This window comes from Thunnus maccoyii, chromosome 4 (genome assembly GCF_910596095.1).
Source record: "Thunnus maccoyii chromosome 4, fThuMac1.1, whole genome shotgun sequence".
Taxonomy (NCBI): Eukaryota; Metazoa; Chordata; class Actinopteri; order Scombriformes; family Scombridae; genus Thunnus; species Thunnus maccoyii.
The window spans coordinates 35,297,583-35,323,804 of NC_056536.1; the positions used below are offsets into that span (position 1 = coordinate 35,297,583).

Consider the following 26,222-nt stretch of genomic DNA (forward strand, 5'->3'; position numbering starts at 1 on the left):
TTTCATTGTTCACAGCTCCAACCATATTGAAACCAAACCGGACTCTCCGACGTTTTCCAACATCAGTCCCATCAGCCTCCACACCAACAACAACACAGAGTTTAATCTCCAGTTCAGGAAGCTTCACACCTTCATCATCTTTCCCTGAAACCACAGAGCAGTTTACTGGTACAGGACAGTTCATGTCTGTCTGAACATTATTTGTATCTGCTTTTATAAGCGTATATGTTTTCAATATGGCAATGATTGTTTGGGGGTAAAATAATCAGCCTAAAAAAGGCACAAAAAGTAGGTAATACATGTTTTTTATCTTTGCAGTTTATTGGCCACCATGAAAACTTTAAACCCTTTTTTCTGAACTCTTCTCTGCTTTAGTTGGAGCCTCCTACATAGTTGTAGTTATTGGTTTACATTTTGCATCAGTATTGATTCAGTATCTGATTGTTTCATTGTGTTTTCATTGTTCACAGCTCCAACCACTTCAAAACCAAACCAGACTCTCCGACCTTTTCTAACATCAGTCCCATCAGCCTCCACACCAACAACAACACAGAGTTTAATCTCCAGTTCAGGAAGCTTCACACCTTCATCATCTTTCCCTGAAACCACAGAGCAGTTTACAGGTACAGGACAGTTCATGTCTGTCTGAACATTATTAGTATCTGCTTTTATAAGCATATATGTTTTCAATATGGCAATGATTGTTTGGAGGTAAAATAATCAGCCTAAAAAAGGCACAAAAAGTGGGTAATACATGTTTTTTGTCTTTGCAGTTTGCTGGCCACCATGAAAACTTTAAACCCTTTTTTCTGAACTCTTCTCTGCTTTAGTTGGAGCCTCCTACATAGTTGTAGTTATTGGTTTACATTTTGCATCAGTATTGATTCAGTATCTGATTGTTTCATTGTGTTTTCATTGTTCACAGCTCCAACCACTTCAAAACCAAATTTCATGTTTAACAGTTATAATATATGTTACTGTGATCTTCACAGTAGTTTCCAATGGCAGCTGGTGAAATTTTACTCAAATTTTTGAGTAAAACGCAGTAATGTTAACATAACACTAATGGGAAAACAAAAAAGTAACATTAGCATGAAAAGGTAACATGACAATGAAAACCATAAAGTAACATTAGCATTAGCATGAAAGTAATGTCAGCATGAAAGCAGAGTAACAGTAACATGAAAACAAAGTAACGTTGAAACATTGTTAAAAATCATAAAGTAACGTTAGCATTAGCATGAAAACAATAAAGTAATGTCAGCATTAAAACAAATAAATAATGTTAGAGTGGAAACAATGACGTAATTTTATCGTGAAAACAAAGTAATGTGTGAAAAATAAATTAACGTTAGCATGAAAACAATAAAGTAACGTTAGCATTAGCATGAAAAAAATAAAGTCAGCATTAAAGCAAATAGATAACAGTGTGAAAATAAAGCAATTTTAGAGTGAAAACAATAATGTAACATCAGCATTAAAACCAAGTAACATTAGAGTGAAAATGAAGTAACATTAGCATTTTTATTTGTAAAATTTGTTCAAATCATTTGGTATTGTGTGTGTATTGGACAAAGTTTTTCTGAACACCATCATTTACGCAAAAATTGTAAATTTTGATTTGTAAATCTAATCTACTATATTGGCCCAAATATAAGACGACCCCCACTTTGTCAAGACTCATTTTTGGAAAAAGATTTACAATTTAAAATTACCTTTAATTAAAGTACTCTTATTTGCTTTTTACTTGCAAAACCTTTTTTGCACTTACAGTAACATAAAAAGTGTAGTTGTCAACTCAAGTACTTCACCTGGTTCACTGTCTCTCCGCTGAGCTCCGTGTGCGTGGAGCGCTCAGCCCTGAAACAGAGGAGAGGAGAGACTCAGCACGACACAAAATGACAGCAAAATGCAGTAGACATTATGTTCATTCATGTCACTTACCTAATTTATGTGCACTTGTTTCATTGCAGCACAGTGTGAGGCTCTGTACTGTGTTTTGCCAACAGTTTTGGTCGCGCTGAGTTTCTCTCCTCTTTGTCGCTGCGGGCGGAGCTGCTGCTCCACAGCAGAGGAGAGACAGTAATAGTAGTCGAGCTGACGACAACACTTGGTTCGTTGCTGATACTCAGTCGTTTGCCTACTTTTGAGCCACTTTGTTCGAGACGATCTCCGTGTCTCTCCGTCTGTCAGGCCGCCGGCACTGTAGGCTAGTTGTGAGAGACGGTGGCTCACTTCAGTCAGGAGGGGAGCGCTCGTTTTACAGATTTTTAGCACCATCTGTTGTTGTGAATGTATATAGACATTTAAAAGTCTAGACCCCAAATATAAGACAACCTCACCTTTTCAGATGTATTTCCAGGAAAAAAAAACCCCGCCTTATATTCAAATCAATACGGTAAATTGAATCTAATTTCTCTCCATAGTGGCGCGCCAGCGTCCTGCATTAACCAGCCAACACCGGTAGTTACAGAGAATGAGGACCTTTACATAATTCAAAACATATCAAATGTTTCACATAATGTGAGACTCATTTTCTTACATCATTTGTATTCAGTGGCCTGTAATACAATATAAAACATTCTTTTCCTTTTTGACCCTGTATTCAAGTCCTCTCTCTCTCTCTTCCTTCTCAGCTTTATCCTATGTCTCTCGCACAGGTTTCTCCTTGCCTCTAGTTGTGTGTGTGCCCTTAGTTGGTGTAATTCTGTCGGCTGTTCTGCTCTACAAATGGAAGATGAGGAGGAACAGCAGGGAAATCAAAAACCGCACAAATGTGGAGGTGACGCTCTTAAACCCTGCATGTCTCTGTTCACTCTTACTGTTGGCTTCCATGATGGCTTCTACTACTATACTATAAACAACAGACTGTAAAATGTCACCGTAAATATGAGGGGAACTCTGGGATGACTAAAACGGGCTTTAGTTGCCGACCTTTGATTCTGCTGTCTGAAATACAGCTGTCGCTGGTAGATCTTATTTACTGTAGCTAGTGTTGGTTGAAAACTCTCTAACTTTGTAATGTTTCCATCTGACTTGTATGAAAATTAAAATCCTGAAGCCAAACCAGTGGTTTTGCATATTTAAGCCAAAAACAGTCTCAGCATTAAGACATCAAAGACTCGTGTCCACTTTCTCCACTGAGGTGCTGACCATAGCTCAGTATTTCCACAACCGCTCTAATAGTTCCTCATGCAAACTGCTTTGGCATGTGAAGGAATCCAAAGCGTCTCAGACCTTTTTAATGCTTAGTTACAGCTGCTAATCCCTGACTACACAATCACTGCTTGGGAGATGATGGGTTTATTATAACAGATTACCTGGTGGGCTGTTTCAGGTGTGATGTCATTCTTGTCACCTTGCTGAAGTTGTTGATTTTATTTTCAGTTCTCTGTCGTCTAGAAGAAGTCGGGTCCAGTCTCCACATGTGAAGAATCCACCTGCAGGACCAGCAGGGAATAGGACCAAACTGCTCTAGTGGTGCCATCTAGTGTTGAGGCTGCAGATTGCAACCAACTTAATAGAAGTAAAATTCCCATTCCTGTTTTTCCATTGATGACGTGATTCTGTGTCACTTTGGATGAGAATGTTGTGCATTTTTGCTTCTTTTTTTTTCTTTTATTAACTATTTTATTTCCCTTTGTGTTTATTCATACATGTACACACATATATACACATATAAGTAAAATTGCATTGCTGAGCTTTTGAAAAATACCACAAGCCAAAAAGTTTGGGAGCCGCAGGTTTAATCTTTGATGAGGCATATGTGGTTTATAATCTCATCATTATGTTATTTTATGTAAAATTTGAATCTGAAAGGTAACTAAAGCTGTCAAATAAATGTAGTGGAGTAAAAAACATCAAGTATTCACATTAATTATTTTCTCTATAATGTCAGAAAATAGAGAAAACTTGGCTGAGATATTTTCTAACAGTCCAATGTGACGTCTTCAAATGTGTTGTTGTGTCTGACCAACAGCCCAAAACCCAAAGATCCAGTTTATTATTATTTGTGACAAACACATCAGAGGCATCAGATCCTTACATTTGAAAGGCTGAAAACAGAAATGTCACATTTAGTTGCATTTTTATGGATGCCAAGAGACGCTGTGGTTACTCATCATTTTCAAGGTCAGTTATCTCGAAATCACCACTTAATTATCAATTTTTTAACTTTTAACTGATAATATTTCATGTTTTTATTATTTTAAGAATGTTAACCCAACATAATGGTTTAATATCTTGTTGTCTGGATTTATAACAGTCATCCTGTGCTCATGACATCAGGATCTGTGGATATACTAACATACATAATAACAGTAACATTATGCGTAAACTGGATTCATTCTTATTTTTTTTCTGGAACTTCTTTTTCAAGATAATGAGATATGGAAGTCCTGATGATCACAAACTATGTTTGACATCTCTGGTTAAAGTTACAGTTAAATTATCATCAGAACAATGAGCTAAAAACTAAATATCATGAGATGAGTTGTGATGTTGACAACTATTCCACACAAAACATGCTGCAGTAATCGCTCCGCTCGTGGCTTCCATACATTTTATGCAGACAGACGTTGACCAGAGTTTGGCTGGTGATAAATCATAATTTCCTGCCCTGATTGCTTTAGTTTCTTACTAAAGGATGTGAAATCTTTAAAACATTTCTGAAAACAAACCTCAAAGGTAAACAGAATTTTATGAGCCCTTGTTCACAACTCGTGTTGCAAAATGGAGAATAAGGTGCCTTCAGACAGACGGATGGTACAGAATAAACTGGTCATAAGAAATGATGTTGAATGAATTTCAGATACCACCTGGCAATAAAGAGACAATTAAATAAGTGATATATTGATTGATTGTATCTTTTCACAAAAGCAAATATTAAGCCATGTAATGCATTTTTTAAATCTGGCTGAAAGACTGAGCCCTTCGTCTTCATCGTCATCCAACAAAGACACAAAGGAACCTGAGAACTGGACCTAATGTTATCTCGAAGGACTTGCTGACGTCTCAGACTGGAGTGCAGAACATCGTCGCTGTCACGCAGTACTAAGTGAAATATTCTTGAACAAACTCATTTTTACACATTATTTTTGCACTTTTGAGTTAAACCTGTCATTCCAGTGTTGAAGTGTTTTCTGTCTTTCTCTCTTCATTTGATTGAGCTCACAGGACGTCAGGGCAGGAAGCCCATGATGGCTGGTAGAAAGTTCTTAAACTATTTTACCATCCAATTGTACTTTTTGACTAGAAGAAAACTCTCAGTGCTGGTTGCTTTGCTGTCATGGTGGCTGGTTTAGTCAGCCTCGTATAAATATTCGCCAGCGTTTAACTGGTGGATGATGGGAAATCTCTCTGATGCTGTGAATGCAAACATTAATGACACATTTCCCTGTGATTACATGAATGCGCCAACTGTAGATATTAACTGTACAGTGTGTTCGATTTTCAATGGGGCCAACAGCGTCGATCTGTAACTGAGGTCAGAACTGCTTGAATTAACTAAATGAAAATGCTCTAACAACCAAAAGTTCATGAGGGTTCTTCAGGCTATTTGAGCATCTTAGGGTTCCTCACTAGTAAAAACAAAACAACAGAAAATCCTAAAATGTGTTTTATAGAGGCTCTTTGTGTTTGAGGTTTGTTGAAATGCCGTCATGGATTATAATTGATGGATTATATTCATTTGACGTTCCTCAGGGAACCATCTTGGGTTCCCTGTTGTTTTTAATCTGAAGAACCATTGACTTTTTAGAGTGTGCTACTGATATAATTATCAATATTGTTGTGTGACAAGCTTCTACTAACAACGTACTCCTTGGGCTGTTTTTTGTATTTTTAGCATTTTTAATTTTGTTATGTGCTTATGAGTGTGAGATGATTTTCTTCTTTTCTGATTTGGGCATCTTATGGAAGTACTAAAACCTTTTTAATTTTTGATATGTTTACAACAAAACCAGGAATTTTCTGTGACTAACATATAACTTGTTCTAATATTTTTAATACAGACTTTGATAATTACTTTAACTCACCCACGCATGCTCGTACAAAAACACACACGTCTGCTCACCTCTGAATCATCACGAAGCCTCAGCGAAGCCTCACAACGACCTTTTATAGGAAACAAGCTAAACTTCTGCTACCAAACAACCTTTCAAACCATTCAGATAAACACACAATACGGATTTCTGGACCATTGAGCCCCTGTTGTGTATCTACAATAACTTTTGAATCACTTTGCCTCTTTGCAGGGGCCTTATTACTAACAGTAACACCGTGTTTAATGCAGATTAGAACAATTAACTAAACACACTTGAAATAACAGAATAAACTTTTCGAGGATCACTGCATCAAACCTACCTCGCAATGAATTACATGAATAACTTCTCACCCTGTTCCACTGCGTGCCCTGAAGTTCCCGTGTTAAAGCTCCGTACCTGTGCCTTTGCATGTTTTAGCCTTTTAATCACATGTACTTTAAATTACTGCCAACCATTTCCCAAATCAGTTTTTAGATGTATTATTTTACTCCAGGAAGGATTTAGTTTCCATTTATATGAAAAAAAATCAACATGCAGAGACTTACAGATAGAAAATCCATCACTATCAACATTTTTTAACAGTTCAAGCACTGACAGTGTTGCAAGCCTTCTGTATTATTATTATTATTATTATTTGGCCTTTGTGGTACAATAAGGAGCTGATCTTGGCATCAGAGGCTTCCTAAAATGCAAATTCTCGGGTGTCAGGTTGCCCAGAGTTGCACCAGGTCAAGTTTACCATTGTTTTTTAGGGCTGGGTCCCTGTTTTCACCAAATAATTCAGTTTAAAGAAAACTCTAGTAGCAGCCACCCATTTGTGGGACTTGCTGTCATTTCCCTGTTCCGGATTCGTATAGTTGCATGTTGGAAATCCCTCTGGGTTGATTGGGTTCGGGCTAGATCAGCTGGTGTGCAGGCTGTGGGGTTAATAGTAATTGAGAGCAGCTGGGTTCTCAGGCTTCTTATCGATCAGCGGTGTTCAGGAAGAATCAGCACAGCCACACTCTCTCAGTTGCTGCATTCAAAAATGCTCCGACATTTTGTGATTTGAGTCGGTTGCTGAACAACAAGCCTTTGTACTTTGTACCAATTTATACTTATTTATTTAATTGTTGGTTTGATTTGCTCACATATCTCATCAGTGCAATACGTAGAGCAACCAACTATCAATTCTCTGATGTAATGATTAGAGGATTAGAAGTCTCTGCAAGATGATTTTCAGAGAAATGAACTAAACATTAATGGCTGCCCGGAAGGAAGGAAGGAAGTCAGTCTAATAGTTGCTGTATATTTTACAGTATATTCAGTGTAAAAACATGCAAAAACACAGGTATGATCCTTTAAACGCTCAATTTAAATATGTTTTCTCTGCCCGTGTCTGCTCTCAGCTATCGGTTTGCATGTGGTATTTATTACAGTATCTGCACTGAATGAAACTGTATTATAAACATGAATGTACATAACCATCGTTATATGAAAAATAATAATACGAGGACTCACTTTGCTCGGCAGCAGGCAGTTCGTCTCCAGCTGAGTTTACATCAGGATCCGAAGGTCCGATTTTGAACATTAACAGAAACAGATCTGATCTGACTGCTGCAGGAAAAACAGGGAACATTTCAAAAATCCTCATCAAAGCTCATCAGATGTGGTTCAGGTAAAGTTCAAAATGTTGGATTTGTTATTCTGTTCCTGTGTAAAGACAGTCTGTGTTGTGTGAATCTATACAAGGGCAATGAAGTTGTACGTAATAACACAATGGATTGCTTTATGGAAAAAAAGACTTGTTTATAATGTAGAGCAAAGAGAGACTGGAATAGTCCTTGTAAAATTGTACGAGTACAGTGTCAAATATGTGTCAACAGAGACGACATTATTTTAAAATTATGTATGGAAAATTTTAGCTGTGTATATAAATATATATTACTTGTACTTTGTTTTTGAAATTGCAGAAATATGGAAAAAGTGGAAATATTTATTGCTCTAAAGATATAAAATCTGTTCATGTTGGAAAGACGTGTCCTGTGACTGTAAACACATACACACACACACACACACACACACACACACACACACACACGTTGACATTAGATGTTCTGCATCCAGTGGTGGAAAGTAACTAAATACATTTACTTAATGATTGTACAAGTGAAATTTTGAGGTGATGATTGTGTTTATTCCTATTTTTGAATGATAAATCTCAGTATGGAGCTGCATACATATGAACATGCAAGCACACATTCATCCATAAAGACACATCAGAGCCACTTTGCCTCCTTTTCTTACCCCTTTCGACTGAGGCAGTGACGTGGGATAAACTTGTGTTAATGGTGGAGCTGAATGGGTCAACAGGCTTCATATAAACTGGCTTCATGACTCAACTTCACACCTTGAATTGAACACAGGGATCACATTTATGTGCTTTTTATGTAACGGACTATTTAGGCCCAAATCTGTAGGAAACTAAAGAGTAACTTCAGAAGAATGAACCATTAGTTATAACTCTCACCTCTGACATCAGAGCAGACTGTCTGTGTGTCTGTGTGCAGTGTTCTGCATTGCGATAGTTGTCTGGTTGCCCAGGGTACCATTTTCTGAACTCAGCCTCCCCGGGTTTGTAGAAATGTCTGTCTGACAGCGACCACCTCCAGCTGTTCAGGTCATCATACAGTCCTATCCAGGCTTGCTGAAAGCAAGATTTTATTGTTTTATACAGCATTTGTCTTTGTTCAGCTTAAAGGACGATTCACAGTGTTTCCAGTGTCTTAAACCAGCAGTCAGGTGTCCATATGAACAGTGAAAGGGGTTTTCCTCACTGTAATCATTCCTCCTGTTCATACTGGATATTAAAAGATCCTTCAAATGTGCTCTCAATGTAAGTGATGGAGGCCAAAATCCACAGTGTGTCCACATCAGTGGAGGCTGGTCCATAGAGGCAGAGGAGGTTGATCCTCTTCTATTTTTTGAGAGGCAAAAGGGAGATCAAAATATAAAAAGGAATATTTGGTTGAAATAAACCATTACAAATCTCAGTATTACTTATAAAGTATTTTTTCTCTCCTCTTTGGAAAAAATCCATTACTGAAATTCTGTTTAAAATGCTTCAACAGCGACGCCTACAGGGCGGGAGGAGAAAGGGCAGTGTGTGAAATGGTGGAGGTGGAGTGGGGGACAGAGGAGGATGGGTGCCTGCTGTCCTCCGCAGGGCGGGATCTCTTACATTGGACTTAATGTATTTCATTTTTTTAATGCTAATCTGTGATTGGCCATGACACGTAAAATGACGTGGCAAGGGAGGCTGTCCTCCCTAACCAATCAACAACCAGAATGCAATATTGACATAGAGTTGGTCCAATGATAGTCTCTAGAATTCATCTTCAATTCTCTCCACTGTAAGGCAGAGTAGCAGCAGTAGATAGCTCCTTGCGTTAGCCAATGCAACAGCTGGCTTGTTGTAGCAGCCTGAAGGACTCTTTATACATCCATGGAAGGACTGTTAAGGACTGTTGTAAAGCTAATGGGAGAAATGATCTGGACTGTGCAGCGCAGCAGCAGCAGGACACTGCCGGGGAGGCTGGAGAGAAAAGCAACCGGAGAAACAACCAGGAGAGTTAGCTTGTTTGTCATTGTTGCTAATGATATCAGACTGGTTAAGCTGCAGCCATAAAGTTCTGTTAACTAACAAACAAGATGACCAACAGCCACAAATGGATGTTATGACATGAATACTTCATCTCCATGATAGAAAGAAGACATCAGATAATATGAGTCACATATTTTGTTATATTTTGTATATCGTGCACATAAATAAGAGTGTGTAAGTCATGTTTTTGATACATGCATTAATACTTTCTGATGTGAACCTACACTTTTAGATCTGTGAATGTTTTTAGTGTTCAGTCTTTCTAGTATTCAGCACTGATCTGTTCCTGTATCACATTATAAGCTTTGTGCTACTTTATTTATTTCTGTATACTAAGAAAATACACAGGAAACACGTGTAAATCATGTGATATGTTGTCTGTTTTTGATGAGAACATAAATTTGTTGTCACAATAGAACAATATTATACATTTGAATTTCACTTTGTTGGTAAAATGACACATTTGAACCACTCCATGGCTAAAATGAGCTCTTCTTTGTTTAGAGACAATATGTATATGCTAAATTTCTTTAAAGAAGCAGCCTTTACACCACTCAGGGGTTTTTGTTTTTAAAAGCAAATTGCTTTATTGGCATATAAAATTGCCCCCCACCCCTCCGATTTCATCAGGTGGGGGACAATGATATAGTTTGATGCGGTTTGTTGTAAGATTCCATGTTGGTTTTCCTCCTGTCCTCCCCAATATTTTGAGTCACCAGCCGCCACTGGTCCACACAGTCATTTAAAAGTCTCTGTGAAGCTTATATTCAGCTTCAGCAGTCTGAGTTAGTCATATCAAGTCTTTTTAGCATCAAATTCCCTCTTTGTGTTTCCTCGGACAGTGTTTCCCTGTTGAGCTGCAGGTGGAAGTATAGTAACAAAAAGAGGGACTTTGGCACTAAAAAGACTGTAACGTTGAAAGATATCTACTTGATTTGACTAATTTGGACGCTGAAGCTTCATATTAGCTTCAGATCAACTTTGAAATACATTTTTGCACAGAAGAAGGACTGTGGATGTTGTCCCCCATCACTTCCATTGTAAGTGCATTATGAAGGGATCTTCTAATGATATGTGTGAATAAAATCTGTTGACATCAAGTAATCAGACAAAAACACTTATAATACGACCATCCAGATATCGAAATTTTGAATAGTTGCAAATAACATGACAACGCAGCACAAAACTCAGTTGACCCAATTGACCAGAAACAATAATAAAAGGAGTAAATATTCATCCACATCCAGCGTTTTCCTTCAGGATGAGGTAAAATACAGGACAAAGTATAAAGTGTGATCAACATCTTCAGTCTTCCCAACATTCCTCTGCACTTATATAATAAAATTTGTTGCATTGAAGCAAACATGAATAATAAAATCTCCTTTGGGATATTAAATGATCTCTAATCTACTGAGTATATCTGTAAAAAGATGCATTTAGAATAACTAAAGAGTAATCTTGATCTGTTTCTGCTCTAGGATGTGCAGTGAACCCACAGTAACTCCTCTGCTGTCATCACAGCCTGTTCGTCATGTGACCAGCAGGGGTCACACACCTGGATCCATTTAAACTCAACATGATATTGAAATGGTTTCTGCCTAAACATAACTGATACCTCCTGCCGGTGTTGATAAAGCACTGACAGACGGCTGTTCTCTACCTCTGACCGAGGTATCGAACGTAGTTCCCAAAATCTACAGACGCAGGACCATCCAAGCCTTGCTTAGGGAATCAGATTCAGCCTGGCTTCTATCATCACCAGCTGTCATTGAACCGCTACCAAAGGGCCTTTTTAGTCAGGGATTCCTAACAGCCGGGCCACAATGAAGTGTGTTGGTGCAAACAGGTGTTGGAGGTTTGAAAGTCCTCCAAGAGCCTTCTAACAGGACATCTCTGGAGGAGGTCCACTCTGACAGTCGGGGGCAGTCTCCCGGTTTCCTGATCCTAACAGTTTAGCCAATTAAACCCCTAATTATTCAATTCAATTCAATTCAGATTTTATTAAGGACACGACTCATGGAGGGGTCCATAGCACAATAAAATACAAAGTGTAAAACAAAACACATCAATCATATATAACTCTCTCGACCCAATTTTATACTGAAAACACACATCTATCACATGTACAGCAGTATATTATCCTCAGTCACTAAACCTGAACCATTATCACTCTGCTGTTCAATAAACAGTAATAATTTTTACCTTTGCAAAATTCGATACAGTTTATAATCTGAGCAATTTTAAAGCTAATGTCAGCCGTTCCTAAAGGAGGCGTCTTTTCTTACCTTAAAGGAAAACCAGAGGACCTCAGAGATGAGCAAGAGTCAGGAACTTTGGCTGGAGTTTATAAAAATACAAACCAGTTTTATTTGGTTTTACAAAGCATGCAATCTAAGAATGCAAAAGGTAAAATACAAAAGCTTAAACAAAAAATTAAGAATCAAAACTTAAAAGACTGAAGAGAGTCTCTAGGAGATCCCTCAAAAGGCCCCAAGGAAAAGAGAAGGAACCGGACCTCGAGCCTCTCTTGGCTTTCCATTTCCATTTAACTCTACAACTTCCTCTTATTTGTATTACCACATATCATCTATCTCCAGGACAACTATCAGTTTCATGCTGATGCTACATGACTTTACACAAAATAGTGACCTTTTCTTTATCTCTCACTTGCATCACACCTTGTGGAACATTTGAACTTCTTCTTTTTTACATTTGAGATTAAAATCAAGGGATATCTGCTAGGTGCAGAAATACAGCTTCTCCTTTGCCTCAGATTATCTGATGGTTGCCGCCGAGATCTTTTTTTGTTGTTTGTTTTAGTCAACCTTGAAGGTTGGGCAGTGATGGAAGAAAAACTCAGATCCTTTACTGCAGTAAAAGTACCAATACAGCAATGTAAAAATAGTCTATTGCAAATAAAAGTCCTGCATGAAAAATCCTACTACAGTAAAAGTACATAAGTATTATGAGCTTGATGTAGTTAAAGTATTGCAGTAAAAGTACATAAGTATTATGAGCTTGATGTAGTTAAAGTATTGCAGTAAAAGTAGTGGTTTGGTCCCTCTGACTGATATATTATTATATATGACATCATTAGATTATTAATAGTGAAGCATCAGTGTTAGAGCAGCATGTTACTGTTGTAGCTGCTGGAGGTGGAGCTAGTTTACACTACTTTATATACAGTTAGCTAGTTTAGTCCAGTGGTTCCCAACCTTTTTGGCTCTTGACGTCTTACAAAAAGCAGTGTGTAGTCGGGGTACTTTAACTACATCAAGCTCATAATACTTATGTACTTTTACTGCAATACTTTAACTACATCAAGCTCATAATACTTATGTACTTTTACTGCAATACTTTAACTACATTAAGCTCATAATACTTATGTACTTTTACTTGTAATGCAGTAGTTTTACATTGCTGTATTGGTACTTTTACTGCAGTAAAGGATCTGAATACTTCTTTTAGCAGACACAGTTTCAATGTAAATGTTACTGGAACCTGCAGGTAATGGGGGGTCTTCATGGTAAAAAGATGAATGTGGAGGGGAGCAGCTGTGAGTTGTGGTTGGAGGAGGAACTCCATCATTTAGGGAAGTGAGTGAGTTTGTCGGTGAAGGAGGAAGAGAAGCAGCATTAAACCATCAGAGCTTCAACATGAAAGTCCGACACAGTCTGATCTGCTTCTTCCTCCTCAGTGAGTTCACTCGTTCTGTATTTCTCTCTTTCTTTAACAAATCAGTTTATTTCTTTATTTACAGTCAGTCTGAACCTTCTTCACTGTTATCTGTCAGTGGTTTCTGTGGTTTCTATGGTTTCTGTGGTTAACATGGTGATCAGTTACTTTAATATGAAATGACGACTTCTTCAGTTACTTCCAGCTGACTTCACCTGGTAAAACCAAGGAACAACTAACCATAAATCATAATGTTAAGTTTTGTTATCATTGGCCAGTTGACAGTTTGTAAGTCACGTTTGTTTCTGTCTCATTTTAAGAATTTGCCCAAAAAAAGATTCTCAAACTATCTTTCAAAAAGAAGAAGAAACCTGGGCGTTACATCCACAGAAAATCCACCGTCATGCTGAAACCAACAAAGTGTGAAAACAACGTATTTCTGAGCGTCTGGTTCCTGAATCATCAGTTAACCCTGTTAGACCAGAAACAGCTTTATAAACTTTATAAACCTAAAAAATCATTTTTCAAACTACAATATTTTAGAAAATGCAAACTTTTTAATATCTTTCTCATTTCACCTGCTGTCACAGAATATTTGAGATAATATTTGTTTTACCTGATTTCAGCAAAGCAGTTTAAAGATCAAAGTGTGATTTTAATGCCTGTTTCAGTGAGGAGAGAGTAGGAGCTGATCACTAACTACAGCTGCACATAGAAAAGCAACTTCAGCAACTGGAACAGCTGAGAGTCTCACAAATACAGTAAACGCTGTATAAGTTTAACTGACTGTAGATCAGTTCAGTCAGCTGTCTGTTCTGTTCAATAGGAACAAACAGTGAAGACATGAACATGTTGAAATCTACAGACACACATGAGCTGCTGGTCTGTGGCTGAAGTCTGGACTTCAGAAATAATCTCATTCTTTGCACCAGAGTCTGTGTGAAGGTTTTCAGTTGGTTTCATTCTTGTTGACACGTTTATTTCTACAGCAACTCAAAGTTCTTTATAATAATATAAGAGACTAAATGTAAAGGAAACATTGTCAAAAGGCACATTTATGGAGTTAAATAAATGTATAAATAAGAATAATACTATTAATAAATAAATGTTTAGTGTGAGATGATTAAAAAACTAAATTGAATTGAATAAAAGGCAACAAACAGAAAAGTCTTCAGTCTTGATGTAAAAGAACTGAGATCTGCAGCAGAACTTGAGTTCAGATATGTGGAGCATAAAACCTGAAGCTGCTTCTCCAGGTTTAGTTTGGACTCTGAGGACAGAAAGCAGACCTGATCCAGACCACCTGAGAGTCTGGATGCTTCATAACGCAGCAGCAGATCACAGATGTATTTTAATGAGTTCATTACAGCATATATAGATAGAAACTTTATTGATCCTGACGGAAACATCTACATTTGCAAAGTAGTTTTCTTTCTTCTTTTGGGAGCATCAAAGTGAAACTGAGTCAAATCAAGTTATGAGCAGAATGTGAGACTGGTTGAACTGGGCAGCTCCCAGTGTGACTCTGTGGTTCTGTAAACATGTGAAGCAGGAAATATTGTGATCAGACTGCAGCATCTTACAGGAAATACAGACAGTAACTGTTGATTGTTCTTCTTTCCAACAGGCCTCATCAATGCAGAAATCCCTGTTCATGAAGGAACTGAAGGAGGAAACATCACAGTCACCTGCAAATTCAAACTCTCTGGAAACAAAATGTTCCTCTGTAAAGAAGAATGTGAAGAAGGAAACGTTCTCATTGAAACAACTCGTGTCAGAGCTCAGAGTGGCAGATACAGCATCGAATATAGGGAAGGATTTTATCCAGTACGTTCTACAATTCTGTATGTGAGCATCTCACAGCTGACCAAGTCTGACTCAGGACGGTACAGATGTGGTTTGGACAGAGCTGGGTTACCTGATAAATTTTCAGAGTTTGAGATCAGAGTTTCAGATGGTGAGTTTCTAAGTTATGAAAATATTCTTACTGAAGAAAACTGTAACTGTTTACTGACCACTGATGATGTTTCACATAACCTCAATATTCAATATTTGGTCTAAAACATGATATTTTCATCACTTTGTACGTTGATAACTGCTCCTTTAAAACCTGATAAACTCAGTGACTCAAGCAAAGATGCACTACAGTGTAAAACAGTATTAATGAACCAATCACCTTGTTTACTTCTGCATTCTTATCTGCATTATTATTATTATGATTAAAATGTTTTGTTTTAGTTTTCTCAAACAAGATTTCTGTGTATCAGTATCTGATGTTTTATTGTTCACAGCTCCGACCACTTCAGTCCCATCAGCCTCCGCTCCACCAGGAAGCTTCACACCTTCATCATCCTCCCCTGAAACCACAGAGCAGTCTGACCAGCAGCAGACTGACAGACCAACAGCACCACCTGCATCACCTGCAACTTCAGGTACATTTACATGTTCAAAGGTTATTTCTATTTCTAATGGCGACTCTCAGTCACAGCTGAGTGAGAACTTGGAGTTCATACAAAGCTAAAAGCCTCACTGGATGATGATCATTTGTATCATCTTTTCAGTTTTCCAGAAAGACAGAAGAAATAAACCCTTTAAGAACAAGAACTTTGAAGGGTGAAATCTGATCAAACAGAAGCCAGAAGTGAGCAGGACGTGAGTTTTCTATATGAAGAGTGTAGGAGACCATTGAACTACAGGATCTGATGCAAGATGAAAGAGTGAAATATGAAACCCGTGTAGATTGTTATATAATGATAATAATGTATTCATATATGTATAAAGTTAGAAATAATATTAATACTGGCTGAAGTTATGATGATCTTACAGCATCACATTATCACATCCTCTCTCTCTGTTCATTCAAACTGAACAGTATTCAGCACCACACATCTTCATTTTGAAACTCCAACAGTGTTGTGTAAGGTCAGACAAAGTGCTTTGTGTATTTATGTACTAACACATTTAGTTTACCAGATGTGGTTAAAAGCTGGTTTCCGCCTGTCCTCCCTGCAGGGGGGAGCACCAGCGAGGCAGAAGGAGTCAAAGTGAAAGATAACAGTCAGTTGTGGTCAATTCAAACACTTTGAAACCAGAAACAGTGAAGTTATGATGATATATATATATATATATATATATATATATATATATATATATATACATATATATATATATATATATATATATATACATATATATATATATATATATATATATATATATATATATATATATATGTGCTGTATACTGTATGCAGTGCATTAATGCATAGGTAACATATTTGGTTATTTGATTATAATGATTTGCATATTTGACTGGTAACTGTACAGTTATCCAGGAGTTACAACTATTTTGACAGCATTTCATGAGTCGTTTGGGCTCCACATATACAACTACTGCTCAGAATGACACTACATCATTTTGCAACCCAGAAATTATGTTTATATGGGACTAAACTGTTTCCCAGTGACGCTGCGTTATCGAATGTAATCTAATGTTTCTAACAAAATGTATCTGCTGTGTCAGTTTAGTCGTATATGAACGTAATTTCTAGGAGACAGAGTTGCATATTGAACCCAGAAACGTTCATGTGAAACAAACTTATTCTACCACTCAACCTGTCACAGGTGTGCTGCTGTATGTGCGCGTGGTTCTGACCATCATGGTTGTCCTGGTTTCACTGGGTTTGCTGATATTCTGCATGAGGAGGACCAATAATAATAAAGGTAGGACAACAGGAAACACATGACACCGTTTACAGTCACACTGTAGTCTTTAAACAAGACAATGGTTTCTTCTTGTGAGGAAAACATAATTTTAGCTGATTTTAGTAAGACCATGGATCATGCTGTCTAACAGAAATTAATGAATAAAATCATTACAACTGGGCACAATGTCTCTCACAATACTTAAAAACAACCAACATGATGCTTAAAAAGACTTTAAACAAACAAAGTTGTAACGGGTATAGGATGGACCCAATCGCAGCACAAACGACACTGGTATAAACTTTGCAGTCTTTATTTCACACGATGTCAAGGCAATATTAGCACGGTCGGAGAAACACAGTTCTAATGAGTATGACTCCACCGGAAATTGAACCCCGATCTTCCACTCCCACAGCGGACAAAGACCAGGGAACAGGCAGGCAGAACTCAGAGTCAGGGACAGAAGGCTGGTGGGTTTACCGGGGCAGAGACAAGGAGCGATGGTCGAAGACAAGCTGATCAGAAACCAGGAAGGCAGTCCAGTGAAGAAAGCAAGATGACTTAGCATAGTGGCATAGACAATCTGACAAGGAGGGAGTGGGCCGAGGCAGCTTATATACTGGCTTGATTGCAGATGATGAGCAGATGGGAGCGCCAGGTGAAGGTGGTTGAACTAATGAGGGGTGTGGCAGAGCAGAGAGTGAGACTGAATGATTGGATAATTCCCACAGCAACAGGTGAGGGGGAGAGCAGACTCTGACAGCTGGATGTGAATGTTGTGCAGAGACTCCTGCTGTGACTGCTTTTCAGTCTGGTGCAGAGTAATAAATCATCTGAACAGCTTTGAACATCAGTTTTGGCTTCTGCTGACAGTTTTGGACTAAAACTAGAAATGAAACTACATGTTTAGTTCTTCTTTCTCTGACTGAGACAGATGTTTGTTCTTTCAGATGCTTCTGCAGATACAGAGTTGACGCCTGTCACAGAGGTGAGTTTGAGGTCAATTTGTGAAATCTGAGCATCATTATCTGATATTAATGCAAACCAAGCGCCTCCTCTCCTCCTGCAGGCCAACCGAGTGAACGAGGAGATCAGAGAGGACAGACGGAGCAGATCTCCTCCTGAAGCATCTTCAGCTAACGTCTACGCCAACTTCACCAAACCAACTGAAACCACCAGCGACCACAGCTTGACCACTGCAGCCAGTTCTCAGCACGAAGTAAGAAACAACTGTGGCAGCATTTTATCTTTGGGCTCAAAAAACAGAAGCTTTAGACTGAATCCTTTAAAAAACTCAACATGGTAATAGTTTGATTTTCACACATTTCACAAAGAGACGTATAAGTTATATCTCAGATTTAAAGAGAATCACAGGTTTTAATTAGAAGTTACTCAGATAAATCAGTACAGGTGGAAAACAACCTCCGGTTACACCTGTCAGCATGTCAAAATCAATAAATCAATCAATCAATTTTTATTTATATAGCGCCATATCACAACAAAAGTCATCTCAAGGCACTTTTCACATAGAGCAGGTCAAGACCGTACTCTTTAATTTACAGAGACCCAACAATTCCCCCATGAGCAGCACTTGGCGAGAGCGGTAAGGAAAAACTCCCCTTTAACGGGTAGAAACCTCAAGCAGACCCCGGCTCTTGGTGGGCGGCCATCTGGGCGGTCATCTTTGACCGGTTGGGTTGAGAGAGAGAAAGAGGGAAGGGGGGGGGGGGACAGAATAACAACAATCATAACAACAACAACAAGCATAAGCATCAATAGACAGGGAAGAATGCCAACAGGACTGTGAAGGACCGCGAAGGCTCGGCCCAGAACCCAGGGTTTCCTGTGAGATGAGAAAGCACAAAAAACTCCGGGGAAGAAGCAAAGTTAGTGACATGCATTGATGTTACATGAATGCATACAGATGGAGAGGAGGAGGAGGAGAGAGGAGCTCAGTGCATCATGGGAAGTCCCCCAGTAGTCTAGGCCTATAGCAGCATAACTAAGGGCTGATCCAAGGCGAGCCTGGTCGGCCCTAACTATAAGCTTTATCAAAAAGGAAAGTTTTAAGCCTACGCTTAAACATAGAGAGGGTGTCTGCACCCCGGACTGAATCCGGTAGATGGTTCCATAGAAGAGGAGCCTGATAGCTAAAGGCTCTGCCTCCCATTCTACTTTTAGAGACTGTAGGAACCACCAGTAAGCCTGCATACTGGGAGCGCAGTGTTCTAGTGGGATAATACGGTACTATGAGCTCTTCAAGATATGATGGTGCCTGACCATTAAGGGCTTTGTAAGTTAGGAGAAGGATTTTAAATTCTATTCTAGATTTTACAGGAAGCCAATGTAGTGAAGCTAAAATGGGAGAAATGTGGTCTCTTTTTCTAGTTTTAGTCAGAACACATGCAGCTGCATTCTGGACCAGCTGGAGAGTCTTTAGAGACTTGTTAGGGCAGCCTGATAATAAGGAATTGCAATAATCCAGCCAAGAAGTAACAAATGCGTGGACTAGCTTTTCTGCATCTTTTAGGGACAGGATGTGCCTGATTTTTGTGATATTACGTAAGTGAAAAAAGGCAGTCCTTGAAATTTGATTTATGTGGGAGTTAAAGGACATATCCTGATCAAAGATAACTCCCAGATTCCTTACGGTGGTGCTGGAGGCCAGCGTAATGCCATCCAGAGTAGCTATATCATTAGATAATGTGTTTCTAAGGTGTTTAGGGCCAAGCACAATAACTTCGGTTTTATCTGAATTTAGTAGCAGAAAATTGCAGGTCATCCAGGTCTTTATGTCGTTAAGGCATGTTTGGAGTTTGTTTAACTGATTGGGTTTATCTGGCATCATTGATAAATATAACTGGGTGTCATCTGCATAACAATGAACATTTATGGAGTGTTTCCTAATAATATTACCTAAAGGAAGCATATATAAGGTGAATAGAATTGGTCCAAGTACAGAACCTTGTGGAACTCCGTGTCTAACTTTTGCCTTCACGGAGGATTCATCATTAACATGTACAAACTGAAATCGGTCTGATAAATAGGACTTAAACCAGCTTAATGCAGTTCCTTTAATGCCAATTAAATGTTCCAGTTGGCTTAAACACCTTAGAAAGGTCACATGGCCTTAGTGAACTCACATTTAGCAAGATTGTGCTCTTTTACAGAGTTGGTCTGTATTATGCATTATTATATAATCAGTTACTCTATGCCAAAAATTATTTAACCAAAAGTGTTTCCCTTAATAGTGTGTTTAATGAAAAACATATATAATCAAACAGTTTTTGTTCACAGAGAGAAGTAAGTAACCTGCTGCAGGAACTGTACCAGATTGTGATCAATTCTCAGTAACAAGCCACAAGTGTCCGTTATTTAGAGGAGGAAGTCTTCAGACTGTGTTGAAACTTACATGAGAAATGGAGCATGTGATGACATCATTGATAAAATACTTTTTCCCACGATGAGAGCAAGTCACAGGACACGAGGGGTCACTGAATGAGTATTAAATGATGTGAATCATATGCTATGACTTCAGTCACCAGATCTCAACCCAACTGAACACCTACGAGAGATTAAGGACTGATGTTTTTTTGAAGAATGATGCTCATCCCTCCAGTAGAGTTCAGAGACTGTAGAATCAATGCCAAAGCTGATGAACATGCAGCCACATTTTGGCTTTTGTAATAACTGGCAGAATTGTGCAAAACACACGTCCACATTTATAATTCAATTTGCTGTGATTTTCCTGGTAAACAAATCTTTTATCCATGGTGGACATATATTGTACATTACTTCTGTAGTTCCATGTTGGATCAGTTAGCAGGGCAGATATTCTGCCTACGAGTAGTTCTGATAGGACAGACACAGAACTGCTCTCTGGAGACTGAAAACATGATGCTGTTATTAGTCTTTGGAGCCGTTTCAAAACAAACTAACGTGACCAAACTCTTCATGATGAAGGAACATGTCACCCAAATATAGAAAATCAGCAGAATGATCCTTTAAGTATCTTATTATGTCAATTATCTATGTTGTGCAAGTTTCAAGGCTCTGTGAGTTGATTTTAATAGCGCACTAAAATGATCTAAAACCAAATGACCCTTGACAGGACTGAACTCATTTAAAACTGACAGCAACACTTTCAGTAAAATGGCTGCAGGTAATGTAAGTAATGTAGGCACATAGGATTTACTGGCCTGACTGTAAAACCATCAGAGTGGTCCTTTAAGGCTCAGATGATCTCAGTCCCAGCAAACTGAATTTAACAGAGCAACGTTTTGACCTAACAGGGATCTTTATGTAGACACAAACACATGTGATCAGCATGGCTGAGAGTCAACCTGCTCTCAGACTGGACCAATCAGAGCACAGCTGAATTACGCTGTCTGATGCTGTCAACTGGGAGACGAAACACGCCTCTATGGAAAAGGCGTGTTTTGGCCTAGTTTTGCTACCATGAACTCCTGAATAAGTCACCTGTTACCCCACAAAGTAATGTAGTTAGCTGATGATGCTAACTCTGGTCTCAAAAGTACTCAGGTTCTGTTAGCAGTAAACTAGTCAGTTGGACAAACACACGTTCAGTCCCTTCCTGATACTTTTGCTCTTGAGGTTTTGGAAAGACAATAAAAAAGTTACAAACCCTTCAAACTCTGTGGACTCTGAATGTCACTCTAATAGTTCCTCATGCAAACTGCTTTGGCATGTGAAGGAATCCAAAGCGTCTCAGACCTTTTTAATGCTTAGTTACAGCTGCTAATCCCTGACTACACAATCACTGCTCGGGAGATGATGGGTTTATTATAACAGATTACCTGGTGGGCTGTTTCAGGTGTGATGTCATTCTTGTCACCTTGCTGAAGTTGTTGATTTTATTTTCAGTTCTCTGTCGTCTAGAAGAAGTCGGGTCCAGTCTCCACATGTGAAGAATCCACCTGCAGGATCAGCAGGGATTAGGAGCAAACTGCTCTAGTGGTGCCATCTAGTGTTGAGGCTGCAGATTGCAACCAACTTAATAGAAGTAAAATTCCCAATCCTGTTTTTCCATTGATGATGTGATTCTGTGACACTTTGGATGAGAATGTTGTGCATTTTGGCTTCTTTTTTTCTTTTATTAACTATTTTATTTCCCTTTGTGTTTATTCATACATGTACACACATATATACACATATAAGTAAAATTGCATTGCTGAGCTTTTGAAAAATACCACAAGCCAAAAAGTTTGGGAGCCGCAGGTTTAATCTTTGATGAGGCATATGTGGTTTATAATCTCATCATTATGTTATTTTATGTAAAATTTGAATCTGAAAAGTAACTAAAGCTGTCAAATAAATGCAGTGGAGTAAAAAACATCAAGTATTCACATTAATTATTTTCTCTATAATGTCAGAAAATAGAGAAAACTTGGCTGAGATATTTTCTAACAGTCCAATGTGACGTCTTCAAATGTGTTGTTGTGTCTGACCAACAGCCCAAAACCCAAAGATCCAGTTTATTATTATCTGTGACAAACACATCAGAGGCATCAGATCCTTACATTTGAAAAGCTGAAAACAGAAATGTCACATTTAGTTGCAGATTAATTTTCTGTCAGTCGTCAAATTAATTAACGGACTAATCACTGCAGTTCTTCTGCTCAGATATCTACAGAATTAAATGCACCAGTGTTCTGTAACTACCACTGGTGGCAGCAGAGGGCGCTGTGCTCACTTTAACAAAGCACTGTCTTCTGTTGTGACTCCACTTCCTCTCCTGCAGACAAAGATAAATGAACGCAGCTTTAGGGTGCGTCTCAAGTCTCTTATTTTATGTCTCCTCGCTGCTCGCCTGAACCGGACGTTGTTCCTGATGCGCCATATTGACGAGCGTCCCAAGTCTCTTATTTTGCTCGGAGGAGCGAGGAGCGAGGAAACATGAGAGCAGCCTTCATGGAAGTCTTTTACCAGCCGACACGCCCCCTTATTGGATATCAGTTATTGATTGGACGCTGCAGCTGATCAGACTGATCTGATACATCACTGCAGTTTCACACCGAAGTGGAGACAGATTATAGATTCAATTTAAATGTTTCACTCCCAAGTTTTATGCTTTACTTGTTTTCTGATTCATCATCGTTAAAATCTATTAATTGTCGGTCTGATCAACAAAAGAACCATTAACAACTTTCTTCATGTATTAGAAAGATTTTTCTTTTCATGATGTTATTTCCTCTATTAAACTGTTTCTTGCTGACAGACAGACTCTTCCTGACTTTAATTTGATCCATAATAACAGTTAAACACATTTATATTTTACACATTTATCGTCATTTACATTCAGTCACATGTGAGGCTGAAAATTCCTGAACGTCGGGTTTGATATGAGTTACATCATTTCCATTTTAGAAGAATTTAGAAATCCTTGTGAAATATGAGCCTAGAGATTTTTATGACTTGTCACATATACAAAATACATCTACATCATGTGAAAGACATGTTTACTGTCAAGTATAAAACTGAAGGTGTTTTACATCCTCTACATGCTGCTGTCATGACAACAATAACATTTAAACTAAAATGAAACATGAGCTTCAGTCTTGTATGACTTGACTGTTGGTTTTTGTTGTTATTTAATGTTTAGTTATTGAAGCTGAAGTTGTCAGAGAGACAGTGATGGACAGAAAACCTGTGAGCTGCAGCAGCAAGAGCACAATCAGCAGAGTGAAGTGTGACAGCGTCAGGGTGTAACGACCACGCTGTTCATCTTAATGAACGGGTTCAGGGGTCAGGCTTGTTCTGTTTGGATGTTACCAGCCACACAGCTGAGGATGAGTCAGTGATTGTGAAGCATATTGAAAACAGCTGAGACCAATCAGCTGAAACAAGCCGACTTCAGCGCTCTGCCTGAAAGCTTTTTGATAAACTTCGTTAAAAGCTTCTCATAAATATCACATTATAAAGCAACACGTAATGATTACAGGCCAGGAAACGTGATGCAACATGTGATGTCAAACAGGAAAAGGTACAAAGAAGCAGCTCAGATTAAAAAGCTGCAGGTTCAAAACAACTTGAATCAAATGTTAAAGTTCTCTGTGTGTTCAGTGTCTTTTTCAATACGACCACTAGGAGGCACCAGAGTCAGAGACTTTGAATTTGACACATACTGGCTGTAAAATGACTCACTATGGTGGACAGACCTTCCTGCAGTATTACTGCTGGAGCAGCAGTCACTTCCTGTCTAAAGAGGTTCAGGTTCATCATGATGAGGAGATGAGATCTTTTTTAAAACACACAGACAGTTCCAACAGTCATTCATGACTTCAGTAAGTGTTGAACTCGTCCAGACCTACAAATATTTGGGAACTGTGTTTGATGACAGATTGAGATTTAGGGACAGTACAGATGTGAAAAAGCTCAGCAGCGTCTGAGCTGCAAACTAAACTCCTTTAGAGAGAATATTGATGTTTTATTCCTTTTACTGAAAGTATTTTAACTGCTGGTTTACAGAACCGACTGCAACATGTTGTTAACCTCAGCTGTGAAATTATTGACAAAACACAAAGATCTCTGTTACAGCTTCATACTGAACAAGTCCTCAACAAATCAGAGATTATCAACAACCCCACACATGACGTCCTCTACGACTACTTTAACCTGATGCCATCAGGAAACTGTTTTAGGTCTCCTGCATGTAAAACAAACAGAAGGAAGTTTGGTTTTATTCCAGAAGCCATCAGACATGTGAACAGATGCAGTAAAAGAAACGATCAGTTTACCTTGTAACCCATATAAAACTATATATGCCAGAAAATAAAAAGCCCTCTAATCTCGTAGGGTTCATGAGATTTTCCTCTAAAAAGCTCCATGAGACTAAAGAGCATTCGTCAAGCCAAGCCATGACAGGACGTAGCTGAAAGGACTGATGGTAGCTTTTAAAGTCCGCCCTGATCTTTTGATCTCAGCAGTACTGATCATTTGAATTACAGATGTTATCCCAAATATATTTACTCACTAGTTTATCCATCCAAACCCGGTAGTCCACTGGGGGAGAGAGCTGAATCATGCAGGGCTGAACATTCATTTTAATTGCAGATATGTGAGTCTGTAAAGAAGCAGGCAGCTTGGTCCAACTTGCAAGATCATCTTTAACTTCCTTAAACATTTTTTTCATATACGTATATTTTATGTACAATGGTTTTAAGCCCATTTTTCACCAGTGAAAATTAGCATTAACGTTATCACAGTTAACTATAGACTGTAAATGCTCCGTGCTAACCAAGCTAGCAGCTAGCGTTAAGGTCAGCTCCATAATTCTTGTCACTTCTGGCTCCAAGAATCCGAGATGGACTGTGGCTGGTGCTTTGGTGTCCCTCTGTCCCCCTGCCGAGACCCTCGTAAGAACTCCTCCATGTCTTTATAAACTAACACTGTTCGCTGCTCAGAGTGACCTTGAAAGTGGCGAGGTAAATCAGGGAGGATGTGACGCCCTTCTCACGTAGAGTCATCTGCATGCAGGAGAATGCTTTCACCGCTGGCTTGTATGAACATTGCACTCAGCATAAAAATGCAGGGTTTTGCCAGCAACCCGGACGGGGGCGTGTTTCATTGTGTTACAGGCACCTTTCAGTATAGCATTATGATCTCAATGCCTGAGCAGACGCAGGATCATTGTCTGTGGGATGCACTATGCTAACCAAGCTAGCAGCTAGATTAGGGTCAGCTCCACCCTCTCATCCAAGTATGGTCACTTCTCATCACTTCAGGTTCCAAAAGTCCCAGATGACGACAGTCAAAATGGCAAACTCAAAGCTTCAAAATAAGAGTCCATAAACCAGTGGGTGACGTCACAGTGGCTACGTCCATTATTGTGTTCAGTCTATTGCAGATCAGATGTCCCAGTTTAGCAAGAACAGGATCCTTCTTATTGTTGGGGCAGTTAGGAGGATCTCAGTCTGATCTTCATTCAGCTTTAGGAAGTTGCTGTTCATCCACTCATTAATGGCTGACACATATTCAGTTAGATTGGACAGAGTATTTGAGTCATCTGGACATTTTCCTCAGCAGCTGCCCTGTATCATGGAAATATAGATGTTCAAACCATCATTTAGTCTGAGCACTTGAAGGACTTTTCATCCATGTTGGAGCTGAGTTGGAGAACCACTGGACTAAACTAGC

General features: G+C 38.7%; 1 protein-coding gene across 7 annotated transcripts in view; it reads left to right on the plus strand.

Moving 5' to 3' along the window:
• LOC121895984 (polymeric immunoglobulin receptor-like) overlaps window positions 1-22,410 on the plus strand; it is a 34,056-nt gene extending 11,646 nt beyond the window's left edge. For 4 of the 7 annotated variants that reach the window (XM_042409570.1, XM_042409571.1, XM_042409572.1 and 1 more), the window contains 3 exons: window positions 16-168; window positions 471-623; window positions 2,637-3,380. In XM_042409570.1, the coding sequence (XP_042265504.1) occupies window positions 16-168; window positions 471-623; window positions 2,637-2,860 (530 nt within the window). In that variant the 3' untranslated portion in view covers window positions 2,861-3,380. The other 3 variants (XM_042409576.1, XM_042409575.1, XM_042409574.1) reach the window with 3 other exon arrangements.
• Window positions 22,411-26,222: the final 3,812 nt, after the last annotated feature.